Consider the following 22,865-nt stretch of genomic DNA (forward strand, 5'->3'; position numbering starts at 1 on the left):
CTTTTGGCAAGCCACCTACCCTTTCCATGCCTCAGTTTCCCCACCTATAAAACGAGGGTAATGATACTGTTCCATCTTTGTGAAGTGCTTTGAGATCTACAGTTGTTAAGGGCTCTAAAAGAGTTGGGTATTTTTAAGTCCCACTGACTCCAATGATTAGTTGAGCATGTGCTTACTTGCTTTCCTCAGTATTGCTCCTTGCCTTAATCAGCTTTGGAAATTTCAGCCTGTGATTTTTATACATTTGTAGCCAAAAATTCACCTGAGTTAGAACATTCTTCAAAGCGTCTTTGAAAGCAAAGGAAAATAATCTTGTGCCATTTTTATTTGTATTTTTGGTCCTTCTTTACGATGGAAACTTTTTGCCTTTCCCCCAAAAGGTCTGGTTTTAAAAAACAAACAAAAATTAGGATGATCAAAGTGAGAAATTTTTACTGGCTCCAAGATGTGAATGGGGAACATTAATTAAAGAAGTAGGGGTGACAAATATTCATCAGTGAAAGCTTTTCTCTCAACTGCTCATCAGGTGTTTGAGTTGAACGGGGTTGCAAAGCAATAAAACAAGGTTAAAAAAAGCACAAATAATTGTAAATGATGTGAGGAGAAATAGCCTCCCCATATGTCACTTGCACAATATTTCGATAGCAGTTCTCCAGTCACCTATAGGAAAAACAGAGTGGACAAGCCTGAATATTTAAATGTAAAAGACTTCTTTTTTACTACTACTAAATAGGGGAACAATAGAACAGTAGGGCCCACTAGGCGGAAAGCACCATCCACACACACACTCAAACAGCCACTTTCCCCCCCTCTTTGAAGGTTGCCCTTAAAACAATGACACCCAGTAACCACAGTAGGCCATTCCTTACCTCTAATGAACTTTTGATCCCTGGATTTACTGGACTCAGTTTCCATTTGAAAGTGCATCCTTGTGCTTCCTTTTCTGGTGATCTGTACGTTCCCCTCTCTTTAGAATTTTGATTGATTGCTTCTGATAGGGAGCATCTGGGAGCAGAGATATAAATAACCCAGGATGTAAAGAAAATTAACTTTATTTAAAATGACATCTCTCAGGCCTCTGTTCTCCACCATAAAGAAGAAAAACAAATAGGCACAACCACACTCTGCCTCCCCTCCACTGTCTCCTTAGCAGCTCACCTTTAACATAAGAGGCTTTCTTAGCTACCTAGGTTTTCATACCCATATCACCCCACTCGTGTCTAGGGAGGCACTAAATGGGATCACCCAGCAGTGACACTCCCAACCTAGCATGGAGCCTTAGATCTAGCCATACAGAACTCTATGCGTTGAGCTGAAGGAGTAACTCCATTCACCTGAAGCAGCTGTAGGCTGTTATCCTCTTTTGGGACAATCCATTAGAGGGCGGATAGTCAGTATGGTCTAGATAATACTTAGTCCTGCCGTGAGTGCAGGGGACTGGGCTAGATGACCTCTTGAGGTCCTTTCCAGTCCTATGATTCTATATGCTAAATCAGTGGTTTAGATAAAGACACAGAGACAGCAGCTTTTTCTTTCCTCACCAATTCTTCATAGATTATAAGGCCAGAAGGGACCATTTTAATCATCTTGTCTGACCTCCTGCATAGCCCAGGCTAGAGAGTTTCAGCCAGTTATACCCAGTCTCTAGCCCATAACTTATGGCTGAGTTAAAGAAGATCTTTTAGGAAGAGCTATCCAGTCTTGACTGAAAGACTCTCAGTGATGTACAATCTACCACATCCTTAGGTGAATTATTCCAGGGTTTATTCTCTCACTGTTAAAATGTTATGCCTTATAAAAAGCCTGAATGTGTCTTGCTTCAGCTGCCAGCCTTTAATGTCTCCCTCCCATCTCCCCCACCCCACCATCCTTCAGCAATTATGCTTCCTGCTGCTTGTACTTCTTCACCAACTCTGTTATCATTTTGGTCAGGGTAGCCTCTTGGTGGCAAAGCTGGGACAAGTTCTCCTTCTCTCTCTCCAGTGTTTCTCTCTCCTCTTTCTCCAGCCAGATGAGGAGGAGCGCATTTTGGACCAGGAACACACAACACACATACACAGGTAGGGCCACACCCCACTGCAGACAGAGACTGAAGTCAGCTCTGTGTGAGAGGACTCCCCCAGCACTCACCTTCACACCCCTTTTTTGGAGATAAACCCAAAATAATACTGTCCTGCGCTGTATAGAAAAATCTGCACAGCGCAAGCTCATAAAAATCCGCCCTCTTCCTCAATGTGAAGAGAGATGTGCACACTTCTTCCCCCACCCCCTGGTTAGAAATTGCATAAACTGGGTTTTATTATAAATAAGAAATAAGTTTATTAACTACCAAAGATGGATTTTAAGTTAATATAAGAGATAACAGACAGAACAAAGTAGATTACTAAGCAAATGAAATCAAACATGCAAACTAAGCTAACGAGGAGTCTTCACTAACGAAATCGGTTACAAGTAGTATTTCTCACCCTAGATAAGGTGTTGCAGGCAGATTACAGAAAGTCTTGAAAGGCAGCTGCACTGGTCTCCCTCTTGAGATCTCAGGTATTATTACTCATAATCTAGGCACCCTTCCAGCTTGGGTTCAACCCTTCTCCCCCGAGTTCGGTTTTTGCTTCCAGGTGTTTTTTCAATGTCTCTTTGGGTGGGGAGGCAGAGGAGAACCATGATGATGTCACTCCCCTGCCTTATATAGCTCTTGCGTAAGGCAGGAACCCTTTGTCTTCTACTGGAAAACCACTGGCATTGGGGCCGGCTTTAGGCCTAGTCCATCAATTCCCCTGAATCAGGCCCTGCGCCTAAGAGGGCCCCACACCCAGTGAGAATCCCTTCCCTGGCCAGAGACACCTTTTTAATTTTTACTCACCTGGCAGCGCTCTGGGTCTTTGGCAGCACTTCGGCGGTGGATCCTTCGCTTGCTCTGGGTCTTCAGAGGCGGGTCCTTCAGTGCCGCCGAGGACCTGGAGCGAGTGAAGGACCCGTCGCCAAAGTGCTGCCGAAGACTCAGAGCAATGTCCAGTGAGTACAAGCCCCACATGTTTTTTTACATGTGTTTTTGGGTTTTTTTTAGTCATCCCTGCTGGGGGCCCTTCAAAACTGTTCGAATTGGGCCCTGCACTTCCTAAAGCCGGCCCTGGCTGCAGGGAATACATCACATCTCTCTATGTGAGACAGATGCATGTATATCTATCATTCTCTATAGAGATAGAAAGAGAGTCATGCACCTTTATTTGCTATTTTTCTCACTGTCTCTGATACTAAAATGGAAAAAAGTCAGTGATGGTTATGAAGGAGATTAGAGAGATACAATGTCAGATAGTAAACAGTCAGTCTGAAAGTTTTAGAGTTCACTTAAATAGCTGAAAGCTAAGAAATAAAAATGATGACACAAGATGGCAAAGCGCCAGGTTTAATTTTTAAAGCAAATTTTACTTAACATTTTCTACTGATGCCCAGGCAAATTTCCATCTATGCAGAGCCCTTCCCTTCTATGGTGACACTGAATACACAACGTCAGGTAACACAGAGACTGAAACAATGTTAATGTCAGTGTTTGCCTTTTGGCCCTGCTCCCCCGGCCGGAGCCCCGCAACCCCGCTCTCCCGGCCAGAGCCCTGCAACCCCGAGGTCCTGAATCCCTGGCCAGAGCCCCGCAACCCTGCGGTCCCGCTCCCCAGGCCAGAGCGCAGCAAGTCCCGTGGCCCCGCTACCCCGGCCGGAGCCCCGCAACCCCGCAGTCCCGCTCCTTCAACCGGAGCCCCGCAACCCCACGGTCCTACTCCCCCGGCCGAGCGCGGCAAGTCCGGTGGCCCCGCTAACCCGGCCGGATCCCCGCAGACCAGCAGCCCCGCTTCCTGGCCAGAGCCCCGCAACCTCACTCTCCCAACTGGAGCCTCTCCCTGATGCAGCTCGGCAAGTCCCCTGGCCCCGCTACCCCGGCCGGAGCCCCGCAACCCCTCAGCTCCGCTCTCCCCACCAGAGCCCAGTGGCCCTGCTACCTCGGCCGGAGCCCCGCAACCCTGTGGCCCCAGTCCCCCGGCCCGAGAGTGGCAAGTGCGGCTGCCCCGCTCCCGCTGCCGGAGCCCCGCTACCCGGCGGCCCCGCTTCCACCGCCAGAGCGCGGAAATCCGAAGTGCTGCCGGGAGAGTACATGCCCCACGAATCGGGCCTGCACTGGCTAAAGCCGGCCCTGAGTGGCATTCCAAAATGGGAGGAAGGGTATCCAATACCAGGTGACTCAGGCCCACATCTCTACATGGCTGTGGCAGACTTTGCTCATAGGCTGCCTCCAGCATCCCCAGGAAGAATAAGCTCTTAACAGTCCATTGTCTCTGCTAATGGCCCATCAGCCCCATCTGGCTTTTTCATTGTTTCCTGAAGGGCTGGTTGGGAGTGACACCCAAAGTAACACATTTGAAATACAGATACATAGTTAATATTCCTAACTTCAGATACAGAAATGATACAGGCATACAAATTGGACAATAACATTCAGTAAATCATAACCTTTCCAATGATTTCTCACATGAGCCATCTTGCATAAAGTATATCATAAAGTAACCTGGAATGGGTTATCTAGGGAGGTGGTTGAATCTCCTTCCTTAGAGGTTTTTAAGGTCAGGCTTGACAAAGCTCTGTCTGGGATGATTTAGTTGGGGATTGGCCCTGCTTTGAGCAGGGGGTTGGACTAGATGACCTCCTGAGGTCCCTTCCAACCCTGGTAGTCTATGATTCTCAGTTATGTCATATTCATATCATAAGCATATTTTCATAAAGAATATGGAGTGAAACATCACAACTTGTACTCACTTAAAATCTCTCTCTTTATACTTAAATAAACTTATTTTATTCTTCAATCAAAACGAATCCTGGGTTGTGAATTGTTTGGGTAACTCCATTTCAGGTAGCCAACTGCTGTATGTCGATCCCCTTACAGAGGGGACTGAATATACCTCGACTATCCAGGAGAGGGCTGGACACAGGGGCTGCTCCAGGCCCCAGCACGCCAAACGCGTGCTCAGGGCGGCAAGCCGAGGGAGGTGCTCTGCCGGCTCTGTGAGGGCAGCAGGTAGGCTGCCCTTGGTGGCTTGCTTGCGGAGGGTCCGCTGGTCCCGCGGCTTTGGAGGACCTTCAGAGGCACGCCTGTGGGAGGTCCACCGAAGCCATGGGACCAGCGGACCCTCTGCAGGCAAGCCGCCGAAGGCAGCCTGCCTGCCGTGCTTGGGGCGACAAAATGCCTAGAGCCTGGCTGGACAGTGCAGAATACACATCTTTGGGGAAAATCTGGGATTGGGAATGTGTTGGGGTCACTCTGCAAGTGGTAACAAAGGCTGCTGGAAGCAAGAATGTGTCTGCTGTGTTGCGGACAGGCTGCTGGGTTTAGAGTTGCTGGACCAGGGTTGTGGCTATACACAGACACCCAGGATGTGACCGGCATACTGGCAGGCTGATGGTGAGTGACCCAAGTTGGCAGCTACAACAGCAAAACATTCTGAGGCATCCAAGGGTAGAGGGCAGAGTGACACAGCCCCTCTTAATGGGCTTGTGTGACGCTCTAAACTAAGGTTGGAACCCAAGCAGTTATAACTTGTCTTCCAGTAGTTCCCAGAGGCCCTAACCAGGATTTTAATACAAATGACAATCGTTCCAGGAAACTTTAGCTCTGAAGTAATAAACACAACCCCAAACCACAAGGGGAACTTCGTGTCCTGCGATATACTGGGGGTTAGACTAGATCAGTGGTTCTCAACCTACTGATCATTGTGGGCCACATAGGCAGCTCTCTATGTGTTATGTGGGATGCATCCACACACTATATATGCTACTTGTATCATGGGCAGTGCATGAACCTCCTCCCTTCGGGGAGGCTAGCCCCCTGGCCCTGCCCCTTCCACCCAATGCCCCTCCCCTACCCCACCCCTTTTACCCGCCAGAGCCCTGAGGCGCCCCCCCCATTGTCTAGAGGAGCCCTGGCCGAACCGACCTGAGCGCTAGCCCACCCACCACAGCCGCCCCGAGCCCCGGACCACCAGCTGGCCAGCCCCAGCCTTGCTGACCGCACTGAGTCCTGGGACACTGGCCTCACCTGAGCCCTGGGATGCTGGGACGCTGCCCAACCTGACCCCCAAGACAGACCCCCAGTTGGCCCAGGCACTGGCCCAAGCCCCCCTCGGATGCTGGCAAGCCCAAGCTGAGACCCCGCTGGCTTTGGAGCATAAGGGGAGTGAAGACAGGGCCTCAGGGTGGAGCGTGGGTGGGGCCATGGCCTATTATATTATACCCCCTATGACAGGTATGGCCCTGAGGATGTCACATGGGTCGCAGTTGTGTCCTGACTGGGCCACAAGCAGCCCATAGGTTGAGAACCACTGGACCAGATGCTTATTTGAGTCCCCTTAGGCATTAAATTCTATGAATAACTTGAATAACCTCAAGAGCAAAGAGCCAGATGGACAGGGCAAGGAAAAACTGAACTTGGCCAGTTTTTATTTTACTACTGCAGAACTGCAGAAAGAAATCAGGTAAAATATGCAGATGTTTTGTTTAATTTTTTTTTTAAACCCAACCAATCGTAGAACTGGTTATTTCCTTCATGCATGTGTCTCTCTACCTGTCGTCTTCCTCTCCCACCACTATCAAAAAAGAAACCTCCAGAATCTCAATTTTGGAGAACATTTTACAAAACAATATTATAAATATCATCCACCCAAACCAGTTCCAGGTATAACCCACTCCCGCATGAACGAGAGGGTAAAACTGACTGCCTTAGAGACTGTTCCCAATGGCAATGTACAAAACCAAGATATTAGGGCAAAAGGTGCTTTAGAGACACTAACAGATGGCAGTTAGCACGTCCTCTCTTTTAATCTGACTTACTCACATGTGCTGCCACAATGAAAGTCAAATGAATTTATTGTATAGAGATACTGCCTTAATAATGTTTGACACTCTATGCTGTAATGACAGCGATTATGGGTGTAACACGGCAGGTATCAATGGGATTTTATAAACAGATCCAGGGGAAACAAACTAGCTGCTACAGGTAGAGGTAAGGTGTGGCATGTTTATGTTCACAGATCTTGGCAAAAGGTATTGGCACCTGTTTGCTGAAAGTGAGACACACACGCCTATGGATAAACTATAATCTGGCATAAGAAGGCATAACTCCAGTGATAACAATGTAGTTTTGTTCCCAGCACCAGCGAGGACTATGGCCTTCATTAATGTCACTGAAAAATAAATGATCTAAAAAAGGAAGGAAAATGTGAGCATTAGTAACACAAGACACGATTTAATTTATGAATGTAAACCCTTAGGCACTATGGTAATACAAATTGTTGACCACTGTATCCTGGCTAGCAGTATATATATATATATATATATATATATATATATATATATATATATATATATATATATATATATATTAATCCACCCCATAGATCTGTTAGTATGCATTAAGCACCAATACCATTAAGCACAGACAGTATAGCAGATGGGGAGGGATAGCTCAGGGGTTTGAGCATTGGCCTGCTAAACCCAAGACTGTAAAATCAATCCTTGAGGGTTCTATATAGGGAACTGGGGTAAAATACTGTCTGGGGATTGTCCTGCTTTGAGCAGGGGGTTGGACTATAACCAGGGGCGGCTCTAGGCACCAGCAAAACAAGCTGGTGCCTAGGGCGGCAAAATGTAGGCGTCCTGCCGCCGGGGCGGGAGGCTGGGCTGGCGGACCTGCCGCAGTCATGCCTGCGGGAGGTCCACCGCGGACCTACGCAGGCATGACTGCGGCGGGTCCCCGGTTGAGCTCCCGCAGGCATGCCCGCGGCCGGTCAACCGGAGCCGCGGGACCATGGCACTCGCCGCAGTCATGCCTGCGGCAGGTCCGCTCCTCCGGGGCTCCGGTTGACCTGCCGCAGGCATGCCTGCGGGAGCTTAACCGGAGCCGCGGGAAGAGAGGACCCGCCGCAGGACCGGGGAAGGGCGGCGCAGCGCACCGCGCTGCTTGGGGCAGCCTGATTTCTAGAGCCGCCCCTGACTATAACCTCCTGAAGTCCCTTCCAACTCTAACCTTCTATGATTCTATCTAACCTAAATTGGCTTATACCTTTGCTACAATTCTGTTCACTTATGCTAAGTATGCCATAACACCTTGCATTAGCCCAGAGGTGCCCAAACTGTGTGTGTGTGTGGGGGGGGGGGGGGGGAATGCAGAGGAAAGTTCCCAAATGTACCAGAAAAACAAAGTAGAAATATGATTGATTAAATCTAGTTTCAGATTATCTACACGGTACCTTTTACTCGTAGAAAACGATAGATTTATGGGTGTAATTTTGGGAGCACACCTTCTTTGTAAGGTCAGTGTATCAACACTGCATAAGATGGTTTCCCATAGACTGGTATCATATTAAACCTTTCTCTTCTATATTGTTATTGAATTAAAGCAATAAACCTGACTGCCATTCAGTGTTCCCTCTAATTTTTCCCACCCATGTGCGGAATGAATTTTGTTATGTGCACCAATATGGAGGTGATGTGCGGTGGGTATGGGGCCAAGGGGCTTGGAGTGTGGGAGGGTGCTGAGGGCTAGAACAGAGGGTTTGGGTGCAGGGGGGGTGAGGGCTCTGGCTGGGGATGTGGGCTCTGGGGTAGGGGCAGAGATAAGGGACTCAAGGCTGGGGCAGAAGATTGGGGTGTGGGGAGGTCAGGGCTCCGGGCCGGGTCTGGGGATGATGGGCTCGGGGCTGGGGTAGGGAGTTGAGATGCAGGGGGTAAGGGCTCCAGCTGAGGGTGTGGGCTCCAGGGTGGGGCTGGGAATGACAGGTCTGAGGTACAGGCTGCCCTGGGGATATGGCAGGGAGAGAGGACTCCGCAAGTGCTCTCTCCCTGCAAGCAGCACCTGGCCTATGGAGGGATGCCTCTCCCTGCCCCGGCAACTTCAGGGCTGTGGCTGCTGGAGAGGCACATCTCTCCCAGCTGTGGCAGGTCCAGGCCAGCCTGAGTTGGGGCCAGGGGAGGAGCTGCAGCAGATCCGTGGCTGGGCTAGGTTGGGTCCAGCGCTGGGGGAGAGGAATCTCTCCCTACCGCAGACCTGAGTGCCTGTGTGGCTGCTGCACGACCGCACAGCTTAGAGGGATCTTAGCCGCCATTGGTTATTTGGTCTCTTGGATATATTTCATAATGAACCAAAGTGTGGCTGAGCAACTGACTATACATCAATGACCCCTATTAGGCAAGGCGTTAGAACCTTTCAGCATAACAGTATCGCAATGGAACCTAGATGCCTCCACCAAAATCAGAGTCCCTGTGGGTTACACAGTCACATGCAGTCTACGCCCCAAAGAGCTAACAACCCCCCTAAGGTGAATTCCTTGTATACATAAGTTTTAAATATTGCAAATGCTGCTCATTGCTCTCTCATTCCGCTTGAAATTTCTTCTGACGAAAGATATCTGAGGGTGTAAAAATGCATGGGTGGCGAGGGAGGCTGAGCATCCCCAAACAGACCATGCTCTGCCCCCAGACCCCATCCTGCTTCCTGCTCTTCCCCCATGACCAGGGCTGGGGCTGGGGCTAGGGCAGGCTGGCCTGCAGCCAGGACTCAAGGTGAGGGGGATGGAGCTGGAGCTGGTGCTCATGCAGCCTGGTGCTCCGAGGCTGGGGATACTGAGGTTGGGGGCACTGGGGCCACACCGTCCACCTGGTGCTCTGGGACTGGGGGCACTTGGGAGCCTGAGGCTGGAGTTAGGGTGGGGCTCGTGGCCACAGTGGGGGCGGTCTGGGCTCCAGCAGGTATTTGTGTAAGGGGCAGGAGAGGGGCAGGTGAGGGGCAGGGCCTCTTTCAGAAGGAGTGGGGCTGGGGGTAGCCTCCCTGAACAGGCAGTTCATGCACCACCCATGCAAAAAGGGTTTGCACAGTGACAATGGCCAGCTGGCTAAGGCTTTCAAAAGGGATTTATGACTTTAAGTGCCTCAGTTTACCAGTGCCAGATTTGAAACACTTCTAAAGAAACTTGTGTTTCAGAAGGCAAGTGAGTCAGATCATTCTGAAATCAGGCCTCTAACACATGCATTATACTGGGCATCCAAAACTGGAGGCATCCAAAACTTGAGGCAATATTTGTAAATGTTGGCCTTAGATGATTGAAAACAAGAAGAGAAACTTTACACGTTTGAACAGACTCATGGAAGTCAATGGGACTCCTCACAGTGTGTAAATGCAGCAGCTGTATATGCTTTTGCAGGATCAGGGCTTTTACACAGCCTCTTCTTCAACACAGGCTGATACTTATAGTACGAGCTGGTTGCAAGATGCAAAATTGTGAAGTGTATAAAATCCACTGTGTTCCCTCCATCAGGGTGCAATTTCAAGTGTATTAAAAGCTAAAATGTATGATCTAATATTATAAAAAGTAATCTATGTATCTGGTATCAGAGGGGTAGCCGTGTTAGTCTGGATCTGTAAAAGCAACAAAGAATCCTGTGGCACCTTATAGACTAACAGACGTTCTGCAGCATGAGCTTTCGTGGGTGAATACCCACTTCTTCAGATGCAAGTGGTGGAAATTTCCAGGGGCAGGTTTATATATGCAAGCAAGAAGCAAGCTAGAGATAACGAGGTTAGTTCAATCAGGGAGGATGAGGCCCTGTTCTGGCAGTTGAGGTGTGAAAACCAAGGGAGGAGAAACTGGTTCTGTAATTGGCAAGCCATTCACAGTCTTTGTTTAATCCTGAGCTGATGGTGTCAAATTTGCAGATGAACTGGAGCTCAGCAGTTTCTCTTTGAAGTCTGGTCCTGAAGTTTTTGTATCTGATATCCAGCACTAAAAAGTGCCTCATATGTAAAAAAAACCTTGCTACTATGGCTAATGGAAATTATAATCTATGTAATTGTTCAATTTTGGGAATCTGCTTTTATTATTTTTATAAATGAATGTTTAAAAAGAAAATGAATCTGTCAGATTATATGTGTGATCTGTTATTATTAATGATTATTGTTATTTAAAATAGTGACTGAAAATATATATACACTTGTTTCTCTGCTATCTTGTTGTAAGACATTTTATGTATAGTAATTATGCTTTTAAAAATAAAAAAAGGCAACCAAAGTTTTGAAAAACTGAACACATGTAACCTAGAAACACAAGAAGACAGTGACTGCTTACCTCCACCTATCCCATCTTGTTCTGGGAGCAATCTAGAAAGGAAAGAATTTTTACCTTTTTTGGAAAAATGCTTCTGTTTGTTTGAAATCAAACTGTGTGTTTTATAGTTCTGCACTGGTATATTCTTAGTGTCGGAGAAAAACACAGTTCTCACTTTCTGGTTGGGTGCAGCAAAGTCAGATACTTTATTCTCAAGCAATTGCACAGATGGAGAGAGTGCACTAGGACACAGGGTTTCCCGCTCCTAGGCAGGTCTCTCTCCAGGTAAACAATTACAGCAAGCATTTATACCTTTTGTTACATACAATAATAAGCAACAGCTGCCTTTTGTTTATACATAGGTCATCTTGACATCTTATTTTTCTCACTTCTATTTAGACTACAGTCTACATTCCATATCTAACACAAGGTCGCAACAACTTCTCACACAGTTCTTTCCCATTCGCCTCACACAATCCTCGCTTCTACAAATCTCACATTAGGGTTACAGCTAGCCTGTCTCTTGCTCACAGATGAGACTATTTGCATTGAAATCCCCTTCAAATCCCTGTCAGTTCTTGCTCTACTTCCACATTAGAATCTTTCTGTCTCCCCATCACTGTGGTATATGGTCATTCATAACCAACACACATTTATGAGCTGAAAATGATTTCAACAAGTACATAAATAAGCAATTGATGTAAGTATTCTTTGCTACTTTTACATTTACTGCTGAGAAAGTCAAAATAATTCATAATAATAGGTACATAGAGTGCTCAGTCTAATTAATGTTGCATTCATTTAATATAGGGCAGTAATATTATTCTCAGGGATTCATTTAGTTTAAAAATGTTAAGGCATAAATATTCATGCCTGAAGGCTGAAAAAGCATTTAATGATTTTTTTAAAACAGGTTAAAAAATGCCACTTGGAAAACCCTAATCTGTAAGAACTATAGTCTGTAATCAGTAACCAAAAATACTGCATGAGACACTTTAAATAAGTCTCTCTAACCTAGGTCTAAAGCTACCCCAGTCAGTTTCTTAGTAAAGAAAAAGGAACAGTAACTGGTGGAAGAAAGTACATTATTTCAATGGTTTGAGTCAAGGTTGGGACCATTACATCAGCTCAAAATTAACACTCTAAGGGGAAATATGTATCTAAACTTTACCAGACTTTGTGGAATCCTTTCCCAAGTCCTTAATTAAGTTACAGTTACAAGAGGAAATGTAGCCCTGATTTTCCCCCCATGCACATGTTTTGAAACTCTGCAAGTTTCTGCTTGTGGTTCTTTCCATTCTTCTGTCATGAGATCGGACTGGGTTCAGAGACCCCAAAAGAAGGGAGTGGAGTTGGCTCTCCTTTCCAGAGTCAGTCGAGGATTATGCTCTCACCCAACCACACACTCACCCACGCACTCAATTCACAGATCTCTGGAGATTCACATGGATCTTGAGAGATGGGTGGAGTCCAAGAGCATTCATTTAGCTGTTTCTTGCTTGGACATTAGCTCTCTATAGAGCCCAGGGTCATCCATGTAGACACCTCCTGACTTCAGAATACTTCTCAGCTTTATCCACGTACCCCACACTTTGAAAGCCATGCTCCATTGGGCTATCACCAGCTCTCACATTATCTGTTGCCCCCACTAATCTCTCTGTCCCTTCCCCCTTATAGTCTTTGAAAATATCCCAATAGGGTTTTGCAAAGGGATGATGCTACTGAGCATTTTGTATCCTAGTCTCCAGTAAACCATGTGTGGAACCCATCCTCTGCAGAGCAGAAATTCACCCTCCCTCTGCACCAGGCCGACTGTTATGTACCCATTAAGCCCGGTTTTGTAGCACTGAGTGTTATTCCAGTGGTGAACAGCCTTTTTCTTGACTCTCTGCAGAAACATGATGTTAACATTTGTTTATCTTTTCTTACATGACTAGTCCTATTGAAATGAATGGGACTAGCCTTGACCAAAGTTACTCCACAAAGAAAAACAGTTTAGGGGCAAAAATGTCTTCAACTAAATTCAGTTATGATGAAAGCTGGCTTCAGTTTGTTCCATGTTTCATCGTTCACCATTAACTGTTACTAACTAGAAGAAAGTTGCACTAGACATCATCAGTAATTGCTTTTGAGACCTGTAGTAACTGGTTGCTCTGTTAAATTTCAGTGGGTGAAGTTATAGCTCTTGAGACACAGAAGAGAAGAAATCAAAAAGCTTCCAAACATTTTTTTATGGTCAATGGGGCCCCTTAAGAGTGAAAGCAGAGAGTCAGCACAAGGCTGTTTCGAGCTTGAAGTGGGATTTAAGTGAGTTAAGAGCCATAATTGTGATGTCCATCTAGACAGGGGCATACCCATCTGTCTGTAGTACTTATATGGTCCCCATTACCATAGTATCTGATAGTTAAACAACTATAATGTGTTTATCTTTCTGCCCAGGTCCACAAGTGCACCTAGAAAATCATGGGAACAACACTGGGATCCACAAAGCCTGAGCTACAGGATCTCTGTACAGTGAATGGAGAGTGATAGGTGCCTTAGAATGGAATCCATTAAAGGCAGCATGCTAGCTAGGGAGCCGCCTTAGCAAGCCAATGAGAGATGCCAAGGAGTGGGGTGTGCTGAGCCCTGATCCTCTCATGAACATAGGTGCTCGAGTCTAGGTAACAGGGATGTGCCTCTCTCATCTAGCAATTCAGAAATTGGGGGAAGATAGTCAGACCTCCACCAAACGCATGTGGGGCAAATTCAATACATCCTTATGGGCAAATTCAAACCTGAGATAACCACATCGACATCAGTGAATATACTATGCCAGCAATGAATATGACCCATGATGCACCAACAAGCATGATGAAGGAAAATATGACCCATAACATCCATGGTTTCAGTTTTGTGTATTGTGATGATAATATGGCCCAGTGCATTGACACTGAGTAGAAATTTAATATAATAAATTACCACCCAAAAATAGATGGACTAATGCTACATGTGGAATGAATCTTCCCAACCGGCTCATGCATTTTACTTTATTTGTGTGGTTATTGGGAAGTTGAAGGTAGAGGCTGTGGCTTTGAAAAATCATTGCATCATTTCACTGAATACTGATGCCTAAATATTTACAGTGACTGACAAACTGTAAATATGATTGATGAATGAGAGGATTATATTATTTACCAGTTCATTTTCAATCTCTATCTTAACCTATTTGTTCATTGAACAATTCTTTCATTTTTCCAGTCAATTTTGAATTAGTAAAACTTTTCTACCATTCAGAAGTCTTGAATCCCCATTTCTTCCATTCATAACAAAATAAGTGATTAAACCCCATGTCCTTTTTACTTCCTCCCGTGCAGTCTTCATCTGAATTTAAACTAAGGAAGCCTTCCATTTATCTTGATATTCCATTGACAAGTTTTTAAGTATTGTTAAATGTCTGTCAGAAATTATCTAGGTCCATTTGTTCCTGCCTCAGTGCAGAAGGATGAACTAGCTGATCTATCCAGGTCCCTTCCAGCCCTACATTTCTATGATTCTCTAATCAATCATATTAATTTATTTTACATAACATTTACACGCAGGCTGGATTAATAGTTACTTCCTACTTTACATAACTAGAGCTGCTAAAGAGAGAATGCAAAGAACATACTTTGCACCATGTAATGAGGTGGTCTGGTTCCTCGCTGCCCCAAAGAGGGACGAGCCCCTCCAGATGCCAAAATGGGTGGAGCCAGTGGAGCTTGTGCCCACCCCCCAGAGGTCAGGACACAGGACAAGAAGTACAAAAGCCCAACCCCAGAGCTCACTAGAGCCCCGGCCAGTGGAGAAGCCAGATGCCTGTGTCCTAGCTCCTGGCGGGGAGACTCCTGCAGCCTGCGACCACCCTGAGGACTGGCCAGACCAGCTGAGGCCTGATGCCAACCAGACCTGGGGAAGCTGTTAAGTCTGTCTGCGGCAAGTTACCCAGAGGAGCTGCCAAGCCTACCGCTCACCGAGTACCCTGAGGAGCCCATGGTGCTTGATTCCGTGGAGGACACAATCCAGATGCAGGTACCTCTAGAGGGGGAGGTAGGAAGTAGCCCAGGGGCAGCTGACCCTAGTCTGGCTGTAGCACACCCAGAGCCAATGTCGGTGTGTTGCTGCCAGGATCCCCACTGACACAGCAGCAGGCCATTTGCCACTGCCAGGGCCCTGGGCTGGGATGCAGTGGAGTGGGAGGGTCTGCGTCCTCCTTGCCACCCAACGTGGGGGTGGCAGTCTCCCCCTCTCCCCAGGCTCTTTGGAGCCAGGGCCTGTGCTTCCTGAATTCATTTGTTTGCTCAGCCCCTGTGTAAGGGCCTGAGTCATAGAGTCTCCACTGCCCCACCCTGACCCAGGGCTAGGGCCTGTGTTAAACTGTTTGCTCAGCCCCTGCCTAAGGGCCTGAGCAAAAGACTCTCAACTGCCCCGCCCTGCTCTAGGGCCTGGGTCTGAGGAATAGAGCTGTTTGTTGGCCTCTACCGTTGCCATGGTCTGAAGCCCCGCAGCCAGGCTAGTTCCCGAGAAATAACCCGATGGATGTAGTGAGGCAGTCTGGTTCCCCGCCGCCCCAGAGAGGGACGAACCCGACCAAACCCTTCTACACACCAATTAAAACCAAGGGTAACACCTCTGCTCTCAATGGACCTAAACCAGTTTAAAACCAATGTGGGGGGAGAATCAGGCCCAAAGTGGCGTCACACTCTGAAGAGTGAATATTAACAATGTTCCCTTCTTAGCACTGGGCCTACTTCCTGTGGGAGAAATTCAGCCTTCTGCAGAGCGCCGGTATGAGGCCTTTGCACATTTATAGTCCCCTTTTCAGCTCTATTTTGAGCGATGCACATAAAATCTGGTTTGAAACACTATAAAAGTAGAACACATTAGGGACTAGATTAACAAGGGGTGGGGCTTAACTGTTACAATGATGAGCATTACAAAACCTCACTTCTTGCTGCCCTGCCACCTAACAGAAATCACAGCTCTGAGCTACATGAGTAAGGTGTCTTAAAAGTGACCCACAGAAGGCAGCACTCTGCGAAGGGAGCTGCCTAAGTGAGCCAGTAAGAAATGTCTCGAAGCCCTGTCTGTGGCGGAGGGACACACTGTCTCTGTTGGGGATTCACAGCCATGAACCCTCTCCTGGAGTTAGGCGCCTAGGCCAGATTGAGCCTTTCTCACGATAAACCAAGGAGGAGCAGAGGGGTGATTATCTCAATAGCCCAGTGGTTAGAGCACTCACCGGGGATCTAGGAGACCTGTGCACAAATCCCTATTCTGCTTAATATGGAGCAGGTGCTGGAATCCAGGTCTCCCACATCCCAGATGAGTGCCCTAAACAATGAACTGTTGGGTATAAGTGGGGGAACAACCTCCTCCATACTGGCTAGGTGTGCTCAAAGAATCCCTACACAACTGTGAATCCCATGGGGGCTTCAGTAAGAGCTAGGTGCTGAGCCGCTCTCTGCCACTAGGACATAGGTGCATGCCCATGTACAGAAACGTAGGTGTTTAGAGGACTATATCAGTAGAAACTCAGGTACGTAGGCCTGGTTTTTTAAAGGTATTTCACCATTGTTGTGCTCAGTGTCTCAATGCCTAACTGATTTATGGGGCCTAAATCCCATCAACTGTCCATGGGATTTTGGCTCCTAAGGGCATATCTCAGCAGTCAATAGGATTTTGGCTCCTAAGGGCCCATGTCCTTAAGAGCCAAAATCCTATTTACAGTCAGTAGAATTTAGGCTCCTAAATCAATTTGGCCCAGATTTAAAAAGGAATTCAAGAGTTGGAGCCTGAATCTCATTTTCAAAGTACTCTCCATTTTGAAAATGGGATTTCAGCTCCTCCATCAGGTAAGGGATGCAATGCTGAGTGCAGCAATGCCCAAACGCCTTTACAAATCTGGGGCTTAGGGAATTGAGGTGCCTCCAAGGCAAGGCAGCAGCTGAGCAGTGGTTTTGTGAATTCAATGGTGGACTCAGGCAGCTAACGGCCAGTTAGGTGCCCCTTGTGAATCTAGCCACATGTGCAAAAATGCCAAATGTGCTTTAGAAACTTAAAAGCCTCAGACACACTGATTTTCAATGAAACTTGGGCATTTAAGGAATTTTGAAAAATTTGCCCTACAACTAAATCTTTTAGGAAACCCAGTCTGTGGCCAAATAGTAAGTTATCAAACCTAGGACACAACAGTCAATGACATTTCATTATCAAAGTTTCTGACAGATCCTGCATTTCCCAAACAATTTTCTTAGGGCTCCTAAAACATCCCTGTTTCTTAGGCTGTAGATGAGGGGATTCAGCACTGGGGTGACAATGGTGTAAAACATAGACACCATCTTGTCTTGCTGCGATGAGTGGTAGGAAGTGGGTCTCATGTACATGAAGATGGCTGCTCCATAGAATAGCCCCACCACGGTCAAATGTGAGGAACAAGTGGCTAGTGCCTTCTGCTTTCCTTTGACTGAGCTAATCCTCAGCACCGAAGAGAGGATGCATGTATAAGAAGACAGTATAATCGAGGAAGGGATGAGGAGCAGTACAATGCCGGACACAAAGAGGACCATCTCATAAGTGGAGGTGTCAGAGCAGGACAATTTCAGCAGGGCTGGGATCTCACAGAAGAAGTGGTTGATCTCTTTTGAGCCACAGTAGGGCAGTTGCAGAATAAAAACTGTGTGAATCAAGGCATCTAGAGATGCTCCAAACCAGACGCCAGCTGCCATGCTTAGACAGGTTCTCTTCCTCATGCGGATATGGTATTGCAAGGGATTGCATATCGCCACATACCTGTCATATGACATGACTGCCAGAAGGAGGCACACCGCTCCTCCCATGGTCATCGTGAGAAATATCTGGGTCCCACATCCAACTATTGAAATGGTGTTCCCTGGGATCAGGGAGTCCATTGCCATTTTGGGGACAACAATCAGGATCTGACAGATATCCATGAAGGCCAAGTGACTGAGGAAAAAATACATGGGGCTGTGAAGGCTGGAATCCGTTTGGATTAGAAATATGAGGAGACTATTCCCTGACAAGGCCGTAATGAAGGCAAGTAAAATCATGGCCACAAGGAAGGTGTGCGACTCTGTTTGGTTAAAGAGCCCCAGCAGGATAAATTCTGTTGGCAATGTTGTGTTAGTCCTCTCCACTTCCTCTTCATTTGATTTGGCCTGATGGCACAAGAAGAGAGATTAGAACAAAAAATGTGTGGAATATGCACACGTGTGTAGGGGTAACACTGACAGAGTCTGATACACTAGTCAGCTTTTCCCTTTGATGGAAGAAATGCCAAATATCTTGGTTAACATGAACATTCTCTCACTTCCCGGGAAGTTGTGGTTTTTTTTAGAGTATGTCTACACCACAGGCAGATGTAGCTATGCCGGCATTGTCTGGAAGTGTTGATGCAGTCTACACTTACAGAAGGAGTATTTCCGATGGTGTAGGAAACCATCTCTCTGATCAATAGTAGTGGGGTTGACAGAAGTATTCTTCCATCAGGCTAGCTGTGTCAGTGCTAGGGTGAGGTTGGCATAGTTATATCGCTCAGGGTTGGGGACTTTTCATACCCCTGAGTTCCGTAGCCCAGGCCTGAGGCTAAAGTTTGTTTGTTTTTTAAATAACATGTCGTTTTGGACATCTCAACATTAAGGTATTTAGCTTCAGGTCTTTTCTATAGATAAAGCTGCCATGGTTGAACTAAAAGTGTGATTTTACAATCATCTAGATAAAGTGATGTAAATCTCAGTGTGGACAATTTTAATCTGATTTAAAACAATTTTATGTCAATTTAACTCTAGTCTGCAAGGTATCAACTATAACTAAAGCAATATAAGCTTGGTTTAAATTGAACGAATAGTCTCCAGACTTGTAGATTGTTGTGAATATATTTTTTTCTGCTATAAAAAATTAACAACAAAGATTGTTTTCCCACTTTCCTTGAAAATTTTCACTGAAATTTCTCTGGGGACAGCATAGTTGAGATGAAAATGGGAATTTTCCTTCATTCAAAAAGCCATCTTCCATTGGGAAAAAAATGTTTCAACAGATCATTTCTGACCAGCTGAAGTCCACCCGACATTTTTGTCCCAGTTCAACTAAACCAGCCTTTAAATCAAGTTCAAGTTAAAACAGTGCAATTTATAAATAAGGCCAGAGGCACTTTTGAGCCTGACTTTCCCATGTTATAAGCATCCATAAGTCCAACTGAAGTCACTGGGAAATACCCGATGCTCAAAATCTCTGAGAACCTGCCTCAAAGGAAAGATTTTCTAAAGTGACCAATGACTGCAGCTCAACCTGAGTCACATGATATAATAATGAGAATAATTACAAGTTATTTATTTATTTATTTATAATCGCACCTAGACAATCTACTAAAATCATGGTCTTTTTGTGCTAGGCAATGCACGTACAGGATAGGTCTATGCAGCCCGTGGCAGCGAGCCTCCTAGCCCAGGCTGACAGACTTAGACTTGCAGGGCTTATGTTACTATGCTAAAAATAGTTGTGAAGACATTGCAGGTGGGGCTGGGGCTTGAGGTCGGAAGCCTGTGTGGGGGGCTGGATTTCCTTGTTTGAGTTCCAGCCTGAGCCACAACTTCAAAGCACTGTCTACACAGCTATTTTTAGAGCACAATCCCCAGTAGCCCGCGTCTGTTGACCCGGGCTGGGAAGCTTCCTGCCACAGATTGCGTAGACATGACCATTGATGATAAGAAACAGTCCCTGCCCCAAACATCTTACAATACCTTTTATAAATCAATTCTAAAAACAGGAAATCTGGCTCCCGGATCATATTCACTGCTGGGAATTTTCCTAGAGAAAATATATATTTAAGGTGTGAATACAGTGAAAATATTCACACAATGAATATTTCCAGTTGATGAGCAAATCGCCAGGTTTTCAAAACTGACAGTGACTTTTTGAAAAGTGCGGGGTTTTTTCATGCAGTAAAATTTGGCCAAAATGGAAAAGAAATCATCTAAATTTTCCACAAATAATTTTGATTTTTCTTTGAAAATATGAATACAGAAAATTTTCAGTGAAAAAAAGAAATATTTGACTTGAAAACTGGTATTATCTGATCTATTTTGCTTTCTGTTTGAAATATTTTGTTTTGAAGTATTTAGTCTTTTGACAACAAATCAAAACTTTTTTCTCTAAAAATTGTTGTCCATCAAAAACAGTTTTGACAGAAATTTTTCCATGAGCTCAATTTTTTAGTGTCTCAATTAGAGGGGCTTAAATTGAGATACTTTAAAAGCAACTGAACTTTGGAGAGTTGGGTGCTCAACATATATGAAAAATCCAGACTCAGTACATTGGACACCCAAAAATTGAGGCACTTATAATCAGAGGTAATATTTGCAAATGTGAGGCTTGGTCCATTAAATAAAGAAAACAAATAAACAAACAACAAAATGTAAGGCTGGAGCAGGACAAAAACATGAACATTTATATGAAAATATTTTAATTTTACCACTGTTGCAAAGAAAATTTCACTATGTATTGAAAACATTATTAGAAGTGTTAAAAGCTGGTGTCATGCAAACAAAATGTTTTGATAACTAGTAGTACAATGTTTTTGATAAAGATGTCAATAAATATTTCAATTAAAATGCCACTGAATTTTTAGCAAAAAAGAAAACATTTTAATTTTTATACGGTCATTTTAACCACCTCCTCTTACCCCAAAAATATTTCTGTTCAGAATAATTCTACTGGCTATATATAAAACAGAAAATCCTCTTAGTGCCCCAAGAAAAGTGCTTCCATTACAACAAGGATAGAAAGTGCAGCCATAAAAATTAAAACATGAACTGCTAAATCACAAAGAATTTTTCTCTTCCTACTGGAGAAATTATGACTCGCTCACTGGCTTGTATCGTACTAGGAAATGTCCCAGCTGGGTTAACTGACAGAGCAGCAAAAAGCCTTCTGCCAAGCAAACGACTTGTTTAACCCCTGTCATTTCTGATAAAACCCTGCAATAGAGAGAGCTGGGTGACTTTTTTATGAAATGTCTTCACTAAGAAATGCATTTTGGAAGGTCTGATATTTCAGCTGGAAAAAAAATATAAAAGAGTGAAAACATTTTGTTTTGACCATTTCATTCTGACTGGTTCATTTTGAAATCTCGCACTGAAAAAAATTTGAAACATTTTGTTTAGACTTTTTGATTCAAAATGGCGCTCTGATTGAAATTTGGAAGGTATAAAAAGAAATACCAAAAAGGGGTGAAAACACCCCAAATGCCTGAATGAAAATGAAAAAATTGGGCACAAAATTCTTTTTTCTTAAAGAGCTGTGATTAGACTGGAAGCCTATCCATTTTAGGGACAATGACTAGGGTTTGATAGATACCCATGAATGGCAATTGACTGAGGAAAAAGTACATGGGGGTGCGAGGCCAGGAGTCCACTTGGATTAGAAATACGAGGAGAGAGTTTTCAGACAAGACAGTAATGAAGCAACGCTCGACTCATGTGGAATGCCATTCCGTCACTTTTCGGGAGCTGGAACAGCATTCTGTGTGCCCCTCCTTCAACACAGGCAGATAATAATAGCACAGACTGGCTATAAGAAGCAGAATTGTAAGGCATATAAATTCCACTGTGTTCCCTTCATCAGGACCAGATTTCAAATGAATGAGAAATTAAAATGCATGATATGCGATCATAAAAAGTAGTCTATATGTATTGAATATCTTTTAAGACCCTATATGTAATCAGTTGCTACTACAATTAATGATAATTATAATGATTAATTTATTCTATGTAGCATTTCTAATTTTAATGATATAATTAAAAATATTGAATGTTCAAAAACATAATGGGTATATCTCTGAGGTTATGTGTATGCTACATCATCATCATCATCATGAAAATAATTACTTGAAAATGTCTTTTGATAAAAAAAATTGTATACTTACACCTCTGCTAGTCTGATGTGAGAAATTTTCTGTACAAGAATGGTGCTGTTCAAAAGAACAAAACAACTGCCAAAGCCTTGAAAGTTTGAACACATATAACCTAGAAACGTAAGAAGACAGTGACTGCTTACCTCCATCTATCCCATCTTGTTGTGTGAGTAATCTAGAAAGGAGAGAATGTTCACCTCTTTTGGAAAAATGCCGCTCTTTGTTTTAAAGCAAACTGTTGTTGTATTGTACTGCATTCTATTATATTCTTAGAATGTATTTGTCTCCCCATAATTCCGGCATATGGTCATTCATAACCAACACACATTTATGAACTGAAAATGGTTGCAAAAAGTAAATAAATAAGCAAGCCACATAAATCTCTTCTTTGTCACCTTTATATTTACTGTTGGAGAAATGTGAAAATACTGTTTTATAATAGGCACATGTAATGAGCACTCCAATTAACATGGCATTCCTTTAGCATAGGGCAATAATATTATTCTAAGGGAGAAAATTAGTTAAAAATCTTTAGGACATGTTGTCCATTTATACTGAAAAAAAATAAATAATACCATAAATATTCATGCCTTCTCTCACCAATAAATAATAATAATAATGAAAAAAGTAATGATTTTTTAAAAATAGGTTAAAAATGTCAAGTTGAAACCCCAATCTGCAATAACTGCAGTCTGTAATCGCTAACTAAAAATATTGCATGAGACACTTTAAATAAGTCTCTCTAACCTAGGTCTAAAGCTACCCCAGTCAATTCC

General features: G+C 44.6%; 1 protein-coding gene across 1 annotated transcript; it reads right to left on the reverse strand.

Moving 5' to 3' along the window:
* Nucleotides 1-388: 388 nt before the first annotated feature.
* LOC120383092 (olfactory receptor 2M7-like) lies at nt 389-22,238 on the reverse strand. The gene is made up of 5 exons (XM_039500722.1): nt 22,233-22,238; nt 22,102-22,146; nt 17,952-18,337; nt 870-1,005; nt 389-660 (listed from the first exon to the last, which is right to left on the reverse strand). Exons 1-5 carry the CDS (start codon nt 22,236-22,238, stop codon nt 523-525), a joined length of 711 nt encoding a protein of 236 aa, XP_039356656.1. The 3' UTR covers nt 389-522.
* Nucleotides 22,239-22,865: the final 627 nt, after the last annotated feature.

The sequence above is a fragment of the Mauremys reevesii genome, linkage group 15 (assembly GCF_016161935.1).
Source record: "Mauremys reevesii isolate NIE-2019 linkage group 15, ASM1616193v1, whole genome shotgun sequence".
Classification (NCBI taxonomy): Eukaryota; Metazoa; Chordata; order Testudines; family Geoemydidae; genus Mauremys; species Mauremys reevesii.